At 35.1% G+C, this 11630-nt stretch overlaps 1 protein-coding gene and 1 pseudogene across 1 annotated transcript; both read right to left on the reverse strand.

Annotated features, from left to right (window-relative positions):
- The window catches only part of LOC106335678, a 17718-nt pseudogene extending 9119 nt beyond the window's left edge, over window positions 1-8599 (reverse strand).
- Window positions 1814-3015, reverse strand: LOC106335677. Its single transcript, XM_013774259.1, has one exon. It carries the CDS (start codon window positions 2972-2974, stop codon window positions 1868-1870), a length of 1107 nt encoding a protein of 368 aa, XP_013629713.1. The 5' UTR covers window positions 2975-3015; the 3' UTR covers window positions 1814-1867.
- Window positions 8600-11630: the final 3031 nt, after the last annotated feature.

The following is an 11630-nucleotide window of genomic DNA, read 5'->3' on the forward strand; positions in this document are numbered from 1 at the left end:
AAACTTGATTTTGTGGTTTTGGTGGAAAAACTCAAATTAGGTTTTGGCGGAAAAAAAACACAATTTTTGTTTTTTGGCGGAAAAACTTTATTCTTAGTTGTGGAGCAAAAACTCGATTTTACGATTTTGGGAGGAAAACTTTTGATTTTGATGCTCAACAAATTGGCGGAAAGAATCATATCATATCTTAATTTTTCTAGTTTTATCTTTAAAATTTAAGAACAAAAATAAATAAAATATTTTTTTCAATTAAATGAGTTAACCCTGGTAACAGCCCTAACCCTTGATTATAATAGGATTAAAATATGGCTAAGTTAAAATATGGCTGAGTTAAAATAGGACTGGGTTTATAATAAACAAAAGAGGGTTGAGCCCTAATCCGGTAGTTAACATCCCTAGCCATTGGTCGTTTATCCATCCAATGGAGTTATTATAGTCTTTGCCTTACGACTTTTTTCTAAGCCGATGGTTGTTTTTGTAAAGTATGTTCTACTTTCCATCCCCCTAAACATCTTTTGCTTAGACATGCACTAGTACCAACCAATAGTTTATAGGGAGATGGTTTACATTTCCTCTGGGTCTCTAAGCTTTCACGCAAGGGGACTCGATCGGGAGACAATGTACCCAAATAAGAATCTGACAGAACACTACTAAATTAATGTCTGCCTATGATCTTTTTGGAGTTTTGATTGAAACTAAAACAAAAGTAAGAATCAGCAGTAGAAAAATGTCCACCGAATCTCTTGAGTTTCATAAAAACAAAACCCAAGCAATCAAAAAGCATAATCACTAAAGCAGTAAAAGAACTTATTTGTTTTATATTGCTTCAACTCAAAGATTCACACTTATCTTCAATCTGTCAATGATGGCTTCTCCTCACACACATACTGTAAACAAGGAGGGAAAAAAAAATAACAGAGAGAGGCTCGAGTGAATACCACACTATTACTTGTACAGCGAAAACAACTAAAAGAACTAATCTTAGACTCAGAAAAAAATCTGTCTTAATTTGATTACACAATGTCTATTCGCAGCAACCATTTAATTTAAGTAATCTTATTGAATTATCAGATTCAATATGTGATTCTCCATTTGTACAAAGAATATAATATCATCAGCACAAGAAAGAAAGGTATGTATATAACCATCGCTTTATATAACAAATTTCAAGTCTAGACACACACAGATAATATCCATAACAGAACCTCAAGTAGCCCAAATCTAAAGCACGATCAAGAGATCAAGTTTTAAGTTATACTGTAAATCAAATATCATGAACATGGCTTATGTCAATCGCTAAAATACAGAAAATATATCTCACCGACGAGAAACGGTCAAATCGATGACGCGGAGTCAAGCGCTTTCCAAGTAGATTTAAGATCACTACAAAAATAAATAAATAAATGATTAGGAAACTTTGAAACCCTAAAATAATCGCAAAGAAGAGGAAGAAACCAAACCAATCGCATCAATATCACGCAACCCCTAAACAATATAAGAACAGAACAAAACAGATTCACGATGTACAACTTATATTGTTGTGAACTTCCGATTGAAAAAATCATCCCATAAGAGTTGTCTCCAGAGAATTCGTCGAGCAAAAATCATGTGCCGGTGTGGAGAAAGATCAGTTTTGAGGATAGTGGAACATGTGAACAGATGCGTGGACATTAGAATTGTGTCTTCGGTTTTGAGTTCTTGTAAAGAGTCTCTTGAAGAACAAAACACAAGTGTTGTAAGTTATTGAGATATTTATTAATTTTGTTTAATTGGAACTCTATCTACTAAGACATATATATTTTATTTTGATGGTTGAAAGATTTTAAAGAAAAGACAGACTCTACTAGACTCGACTCAAATCCCAAACTTAATATTCTATATTTTGAGGTGGAAAAAAGTAAGGGGCCTTGATTCTGTGAGTATAACTTATGATGGAAGAATCAGTAAGCTTGAAAAATGCCACCTCCCTGACATCCAAGATATTGACTTGGTTAGGAATCACCCCAGGAAAAGAGCTAGCACGGACACAAAAAGGTTCAGACTTTGAGAGGAAGATGGCGAGATCTCCAATGTCTTGAGTGTACACTGCATTTCCATGGTCGTCTACCTTGAACACCATTACACCTTTTGTTTTCAATTTGGTACCTTTTACTTTCAAACTGGTACCGTCCACGGTCTGTCTGAACAACTTGACCAAAAAAGTTTCACCAGTGGATCGAGATTCCACCAAGTGTTCGCTCGTGAAACAGGAGTGCATAGTCTCACGTTCAGCTTTGCTCAGCTCGGGAAGGTTGTGATATCGCAACTCCTGAAACTTGGGTGTGTGCTTGTCTTCGCAGAGATCCCATGATCCAATGAGTTGGCCTCCCGCTCCAGGTAAGCGAAACATGTTATGTCTCTTGGAGAACATGACACGGGAGGAGAAGAAACATGGGTTGTCGATTTTGATGTTGAACCACTTGGAGTTGCTTTGAGAAGCAGGTCTGCAAAAGCTGAGTTGGTGTCCCAAGAACTTGACAGCCACGACACAATCTTCTTCCTCTGGAGATGGTGAGGACAAGGAAACATTGGTGATGATTTGGGTTTGGCAATGAGGCAAAGTTACAAGAGGAGGCAGCAAGATGCGTTTTGGATCTGAATTCGAAGCAACCGGGTTTAGATCATCATGGAGACGCAGAGTGCCTACGTCATGCATCAAAGAGGCTACCCAGCCGTGAGAGGACCCGATTGTTGTTACCGCTGCATCACTAGCATCGTTATACACCAACTCGACAGGCGCCTTTTTTATCAGTTTAGGATAAAATCTAGTAGCATATGCAAAACTGAGTTCTACATGATCCGGCCCGCAAGGATCCTCGCCACAGACGAAACAAGGAGGGGTTTGCAGCGGGGAAGATGAGCGGCCAGCAGAGGCTCTTACCAACACCGGTTTCCGAATGAAGAGCTTCGGGGAGTGACCGAGAAGGAGAGACATGATCAATTTTCTTCAGTAAATTAAAACAAAACAAAACAAAGAAAGAACGGGAACTGGAGAGATGTTCACATTATCTCCACCTAAATCCTTCTATAAATACAGAGCACGGAACTTGGCCACCAAGTTTTCCATTGAAAATAAGAATAAATAAGAAAATTTCCACTTAGACAGAATCTTAATTGGATGTAGCTTTAATGATGGTCAGACTCTCCATTAAATGGCGAGATAACGGAGGTTCATGTTATCTGGTTTCGGTTTTTGGTTAATTTGGTTCGGCATATATCTTACCGAATTAATCGGTTTTTGTGAAGACTGAGGATTACAATGGGAAGTTAACAGCTGAACTTGTTGTCCCTGTTGTTGGGGGTGGATTTACATACTACTCAAGATCCATTAGACATTGAATTAGGCCTATATTGCTAGGAAGCTCTAGGCTTCATCTTTCTATAAATAAGGAGCTACCTCCTTATGAGAAATGATATTTCTTCTCTCATTTTACATATTAAACACTTCGTACAAATAGCTTATTGATTCTTAGATTTATTTACACTTGTAATGATACATGTAATATAATCTTTAATCAATAAATTCTTTTTGATGTTCTTTTTCCATTTAATTTCTATGTTGATTTCTCTTTAGCCTCAAGAATCTAAGAAATTTATTTCTTAAATTCTTCATTGTATGAATCCGACAAACACACCATTTTCAGTTCAAACAATTGGCGCTAGAAGGAGGGGGCCAAAGAGAACAATCTTAATACCATATCAAACTTGGCAAAACCGTAGATCTAGGGTGTAAAAAAAAAAAAAAAATCCAAAATCGATTATTTCTTCTCCGACTTCTTTCTTCTTCGATTTGGACGGCTAGAAAATCTGGAAAAACACGAGTCTTGAAAAAGGACGAAGCTTTATTCGAAACCTTGCCGTTGATGTCACCAACGAACCGAAGATTCTCAGCTTGCCGTCTCGTCGAAGAAGAACCGATCCGGCTGGCGGAGGAACCGGAGCTGCCAGTCCCGCTGGGCGACGATGACGGAGGAGGGGCAGCTGCCGAAGCTTCCGTTGTTAATCACCTTGTCACAGCGATCTCGGCGTCTCGTTATCACACGATTCGGTTTCTGTAGTCTCTAGAACTCAACTCAAGCCCTTCCGGTTTGTTCATCACAAGATAGGATAAGCTGTTCGAGACTCACGTTCTCGGCTTTGATAAGGCGACAGTTCTTTTGTGATGCAGCCAAATCATCGAACTTGAAATCGGCGTTCTTGGGTTGATGGCGGCGGTTTAGGCATGTCATTCTCCAAAGATTCGATCCAGGCGAAGCTCACAAGCTTGACCTTGGTACGAGTCTGTTGTGATCGGGAAATCTGAAGAGTTGAGAGCAGACTCAGGCTCTCAGTGATGAAATCCCATCACGCCTCCATTGAAAGCTCTTGCTTCTCTTTGCCAACTTGTTTTATGATACGCAGAGCTCACCACCATCTCTGACAAGAGCTGAACCATTGAGGGTTCTGCAAAGAAATATGTACAGTTACAATTACCGGAGGAGAAGGCACCAGTGTGTGAACAAGAGAAGCTTCGTGTTTATCGTCTCTCAACTCAACTAATGATCGACAAGTTTCAGGCTTCTGTGAAACAATTTGCTCAGGCAGAGGAAGAGAAAGCAAGGCGATGATGACTCAACAGTCTTCTTCTCCATCGAAACCCAGCCTGAGGACCAATCCTGTTTGGTTCCAGCTGTTTCAGCCTTTGCCTCACCATTAAAGCTGAGACCTTTGAGTTACTGATGATGTCAGTGATGAATGCGATGACTATCGTTGAGCCCTCTCCAGCGTCTTAATGGCCGAAGCAGTGCAGCCTTGCAGCCAAGCCGTTCCTTGCCTCGTGCTTTGAGGATATCACCAAACTTCAGGAGGAGGTTAAAGCCTTACCATTGGCTGGAATGGAAGCGATAGAATAAACAGCCAGAGAAAGCTTCTTCCTTTATCCAAGACGTCATGATCGCCGAGATCGAGTCATGTCGCTGAGATCGTGAAGCTTAAGGCTTTCTTTCGCCGAGTCGTGGCTTCACCAAGCTTCAGGAGGAGATTAACTCTTACCGACTGGAGCTCCAACGCCAACGGGAACAGTCGTGTTCGTCCTCATCACAACTCATTTCGAGAAGTGGAGATTGCAGCATATCCGTAGACAGACGAGCCTCTTTATGATCTCACCATCAAAGGAGAGCTTCACATGATCTCAGCAAGGAGGCCATCTCGTCTACTACTCCATCTCGTATATTTTCACTCGGCATCTGGTTCTCGACAAGCAGAGGTTTCTTAAGCTCCGGGATGTCTTCAACAGCTCCATCGCTAGAAGCTTGTTCCGAGTTAAAGACGTGCTACAAACGGCTTGCGGAGTCGATGAAACTGACGGAGCTTGAAGTCAGACGAGTAATTGCTCCTCACTTCAACAAATCGACAGAGTGTAGCTTGGGCCTCACTCAAAAGAAGAAGCAAAAGGCTAAACTCCAAGCCCAATCTCATTAACGAACGTTTAGCTTGACGTGGAGGTCAAGATTCTTTTGGTCGGCTATGATTTCACTCCATCGCTTTTTGCTCGAGGCTTTGGGTCGGCAACAGTTCGGTAAACTTATCTTTTACTAGGCACGAGTTTAAATTGAACTTGCTTTTTATTAGGCACGAATTTGCATTAGACTCGCTTACTGTTAGACACGAGTTTATAAAAACTCGCCTTTGGCAAAGCATGAGTTTACAAAAACTCTCCTTCTACTAGGCACGAGTTCTCAGTAAACTCGCTTTTTGCCTCAGCATGAGTCCAGTAAACTCGTCTTTCGCTAAGAACGAGTTTAAAGCAAACTCGCCTTTTACTAGGCACAAGTTCAAAGTAAACTCGCCTAAATCGTCATAGGCATGAATGTGTCTAGTTAATTGTCTAATAAACCCTATTCGTAAAATTCATAGAGATCGACTGCATATCTCTCTACAAACTTGGGGGGCTTACTGTTGGGGGTGGATTTACATACTCCTCAAGGCCCATTAGACATTGAACTAGGCTCATATTGCTAGAAAGCTCTAGGCTTCATCTTTCTATAAATAAGGAGCTACCTCCCTATGAGAAATGATCTCTCTTCTCCCATTTTACATATTAAACACTTCATACAAAGAGCTTATTGATTCTTAGATTTATTTACACTTGTAATCATACATGTAATATAATCTTTAATCAATAAATTCTTTTTGATGTTTTTTTTCCATTTGATTTCTATGTTGATTTCTCTTTATCCTCAAGAATCTAAAAAATCTATTTCTTAAATTCTTCATTGTATGAATTCGACAAACACACTATTTTCGGTTCAAACACCTATGTTTGAACTGGTCAACAAGTTCGAGTTTCTTGTAACTGAAGATGCGGGAGGGATCATTAAAGATGAGAAACAGTTTGCAACTGGAGAGGACTATGAGATTTGCCGAAACAAAATACACACACATATCCAGAAGAAATATACAAAACTTTACTAAAAACATATTAGTCTCAAAACACGACAGTGAAAGGTATAAAAGGCATCCATTGATTATAGAAAATTTTCATTACAATAGTTTGGAACTGAAGCTACAAATAATATAAACTCAAACTCTTAATCATTACCGAAGCTTGAACATGTTTGAGTTGCATCAGTTTTCTATTATCTGAGAAAAAAAAAACTGATCCAAGATCAATCCGGACTCTCCTCAAATTACATACGAAATAAGACTCATCATCACATGAGAAAAGAAGCCGCGAACCCATCGCTGCTCAAACATTGTGGTAATAGCAGAGCCACAGAGGGTTGTTGTAGTTGCAACAATTTTCATAAACCACCAAAACCTGATGATCATCATCATCTTCTTCTTCTTCTTCTTCTTCTACAGTTTTATTTCCAGAATCAAAACCATTGAGGGGTTGCTAAATATCCATCAGGCAATCATGTGACGGCCATATTGTCTCTTGCTAATCTAAATGGCAACATCGAGGTACGAGAATTTTCATTGGCAAGGTGGTCCAAGGACATGTACCGGTTTGGAGAAAGAATCAGTTTTGAGAATAGTAGAACATGTGAACAGAATGCATGGATTTGAGGATTGAGTCTTCGGTTTTGAGTTCTTGTAAAGAGTTTCTTCAAGAAAAAACACAAATGTTGCAAGTTATTGAGATATTAATTAATTTTGTTTTAACTGGAACTCTATTTTCACATAGGGTAAACTAAAACAGATTATATTTTGATGGTTGAAAGCTTTTAAAGAGAAGGCTGACTCTAGACTCGACTCAATCCAAAACTTAATATTCTATATTTTGAGGTGGCAAAAAGTAAGGGGCCACGACTCTTTCAGTAGAAGATGAGATGGTAGAATCATCAAGGCTGAATAATACAATCTCGGTGTCATCCAAGATATAGACTTGGTTAGGACTCACCCCAGGAAAAGAGCTAGCACGGACAGAGAATGACTCAGACTTTGAGATGAAAATAGTGATATTTTCAAGGTGGCGAGTGTACAATGCTCTTCCCATGGGGGTTACCTTGAACACCATTACAGCTTTTGTTTTCAAATTGGTACCGTCCACGGTCTGTCTGAAACACTTGACCAAAATGGTCATACCTGGGAATGGCGATTCCACCAAGTGTTCGGTGGTGAAACAGGTATCCATAACCTCACGTTCTGCTTCGCTCAGCTCGGGAAGGTCAACATATCGCAACACCTGAATCTTGGGTGTGTGTTCGTCTTTGCAGAGATTCCATGATGCAATGAGTTGGCCTCCAGATCCAGGTATGCAAAACATGTTATGTCTCTTGGAAAACATGAGACGGGAGGAGAAGAAGCAAGGGTTTGCGATCCTGATGTTGAACCACTTGGAGTTGCCTTGAGCAGAGGGTCGGCAGTAGCTGAGTTGGGGTCCCATGAACTTAACAGCCACGACACAATCTTCTTCCTCTGGAGATAGTGAGGACAAGGACACAGGGCCGGTCCTGGGCAAAGTCTAACGAGACATTGGCCTTAGGCCCCCAAAAATTTTGAAAAAAATTACATAGAAAAAAGCCCCCAAAATTTTTTTTTAGGCCCCCAAATTTACCAAAAAGAATTTTTAGCTGGAATTTTTTAAAAATCGCCTACGGCCCCATAAATCTCAGGGCCGGCCCTGCAAGGACACGTTGGTGATGATTTGGGTTTGGCATTGAGGCAAAGTTACAAGAGGAGGCAACGTGATGCATTTTGGATTTGCATCAGATGCAACCGGGTTTAGATCATCATGAAGACGCAAAATGCCAACGCCATGCATCAAAGAGGCTACCCAGCCATGAGAGGACCCGATTGTTGTTACTTCTGCATCGTTATACACCAACTCCTCAGGCGCCTTTTTTATCAATATAGGACGATTTTTCATAGAGTGTGAATAATCGAGTAATACATGATCCGCCCCACAAGGATCAGCTCCCTTGACGTAACAAGGAGGGGTCTGCACCACGGAAGATGAGCCGCCAGCAGAGGCTCTTACCAACACTGGTTTTCGAATGAAGAGCTTCGGGGAGTGACCGAGAAGGAGAGACATGATCAATTTTCTTCAGTAAATTAAAATAAAACAAAACAAAGAAAGAACCGTAACTGAAGAGATGTTCACATTGTCTCCACCTAAATCCTTCTATAAATACAGAGCAAGGAACTTGGCCACCAAGTTTTCCATTAAAAATAATAAATAAAATTTTCCATTTAGACAGAATCTTAATTGGATGTCGCTTTAATGATAATCAAACTCTCCATTAAATTGCTTTCCATATTTAATAGTTTTTTTGTGTTCTAAATTTAATAGTTGCCCACTTTGTTCGTATAGTCTTATTTGTATTATTCTTAGCTTTACTAGAAAATTTATCTAGCTGTAACCAAATGATATGTGTGATTCGTAGACAGGGCTAAAGCCCAAAAATAAAGATTAAATTAGATTTTAATCCGCACTGCAGATTTTCTTTTATTTTATAAATATATTTTATATTATTACAAATGCTTTATATATAAAATTTTTAATTTAATACTATCTATTATGCAACTTTATAATATAATTGTTTATATTTTTTATTCGGTATTATTAATATATAGTGATTTGTTTGATATATTTTACTTTGTTATTAATTTTTATTACTTACTAACATATGTTCGAGTTAGGTATAATAAAATAACAATATAAAATAATCAAATTGATAATCTCCTTCAAAATACATTTTTTTAATTTATACATTTTGCTATAATACATTTTTAAAATTTATTTATTTATATTATAAAAATAAATATGCTTAAGATAATTTTTATTTACATGTTATGTTTAAAAATTATACTTTAACTTATATTTTAATATTTTACAGGATTTATTAGTAAAAATACTGTTTTATTTAAATAATATAATCCTTATTATTTGAGTAAATTTTATACATAATATCATCTGTCATATTATTTTAGTAAATTTTTTTGATATAGGATATTTTTTGGATGTTATGATATTAAGTTATCTTTTTATTTTTAATTAAGATTTCAAATATTAGATAACTTTAATTTTTACAACATATATAGTTTGTTTTTTTCCTGGTGCATTTCGAAGAGTTATTTTTTATTATCTATGATTTTATATTTTAAAATTTTAAAATATTATCATTTTGAGTTTGAATATTTATTTCAAATTTTATATTTTGTCAAGAAATTTTGAAAAATTACATTACTATTTTTGAGTTTGGAATATTACATGAATTTTGAATTTGTTTTTGTTACTACATTAATACATTAATTTATAAAAAAATATTTGAATTTTTGGTAATATTTTCTAAATTTTCCTCAACAGATTTTGTTACAATTAAAAAATAATTATAATAAAAATCTGATTTGTCATTAATATTTAAGTGAATTACTAAAATTTGATATTTCTAATAGCATCTTTTTTAAATAGTATTTGAACTAAGGTTATTATATACTATTACATTTTTGTATCTAAACATTTTAAAAAATATATTTTTGAGAGTTTCAAAATAAATAAAAAAATAATATATAGTTGTAGATATACAAGTTTAACCTATGTTAATAAATTTATTTTTGTATAAGCATATTATATAATTTACGAATTTTAATCCATTTTAATGATGTGTGATCATTTATTTAAATGAAACAGTTTGAAAAATAAAATTTGTTAATTTACTATTTATATAATTTTGTCATTTTTAATTCATATAGCACTTCTATTTCTATATTGTACAGAATATAATCATAGAGTTTATAAAAAATAGTATATAATTTTATTTTCTTGTTTTATAATAAAATTTTAGTTAACATTGATTTATAACAATATTATATTATTAATTAAGAAATTAATTAATATGTTATTTTATAAAAATAATTATAAAATTTTATATAGATTTTGTTAGATTTTTTCTCAACAGATTTTGTTATAATTAAAAAAAAATCAAATTTATAGTTGATTTATTATTAATGTGAGTAATCAAATATATCATATTAACTAATTCTCTTAAGTGGTCTTACTATGACTTGTTAATGGTAGATAACAATAAAACTCTAAATTAATAGATTAGAAGCATCAAAAAACCCAAAAACAAAGATTAAACTATATTCTAACCCGTGTTAAAACACAGAATTATTATTATTTTTAAATAGTGTTAGAAGTGTTTTTAATAATTTATTAAACTTGATTTAGAATGTATGGCTTGTAGTTTGGATACTTATTTTTTTTGTTAGTAGATCATATATGTTTCTTATATAAATATTAGGATGAGTTTGTTCTAGTAAATCTATGTCAAAAACATAATTTAGATATTCCATTCTCGAAATCTTGAATATTTTTAAAGGGTATTACTTTATATGCTACCGATAAATTGATTTGTTAGAATTTCTATGTGATTAGTTTTATTTTTATAAGTCATTAATATGAAAAAAGAGAGAATCACACAATATAAATATTGACCATATTTTGAGGATTTTATAATTTTTAGTAACATTATATGGATTATATGTTGGGTTAGAAATAACATGTGAGGGTAATCTATTAATATAATACATGATAGACTATAATATTATTCATTACAAATAAAAAACTAGGGTCGGCCTGGGCGGAGATTTTTCTATTATATTTATTTTTAATTCTATTATTTTACTTTATTTCAATATAATGTATATATTTATATTTATTATTAAAATATAAATTATTAAAAAAAAATTAAATGTACTTTTTATTTTGTAAATTATTGGTCTAGAAGATTTCCATTGAAAATAAGAATAAATAAGAAAATTTCCATTTAGACAGAATCTTAATTGGATGTAGCTTTAGTGATTGGTCAGACTCTCCATTAAATGGCGAGATAACGGAGGTTGAAGAAGAAAACATTGTACAGCAAATTTTGTACTGCAAAGGACCACGTGACTGGCTGTTGCAAACTGCAGAAAATTGCAGGTTTTCTTCGTGCTTATCTTTTTCTGTTTTTGGTCTTGTTCAAAGAAAAGAAAACAGAGGAATGTTTGTGTAGAACGTATGAATGAGAGGTAGTAGAGAAAGATGAAGTAGAGAACTGATTTCTTACTTGCTTACTTTACACAACAATGGCCATTACATATTTATACAGAGAACAGAACAC

This window comes from Brassica oleracea, chromosome C3 (assembly GCF_000695525.1).
Source record: "Brassica oleracea var. oleracea cultivar TO1000 chromosome C3, BOL, whole genome shotgun sequence".
In the NCBI taxonomy this organism is placed as follows: domain Eukaryota; kingdom Viridiplantae; phylum Streptophyta; class Magnoliopsida; order Brassicales; family Brassicaceae; genus Brassica; species Brassica oleracea.

Excerpts from the sequence above, each read along its gene's own strand:
- LOC106335677 (XM_013774259.1), bottom strand. The coding sequence starts at position 2,974 with ATGTCTCTCCTTCTCGGTCACTCCCCGAAGCTCTTCATTCGGAAACCG.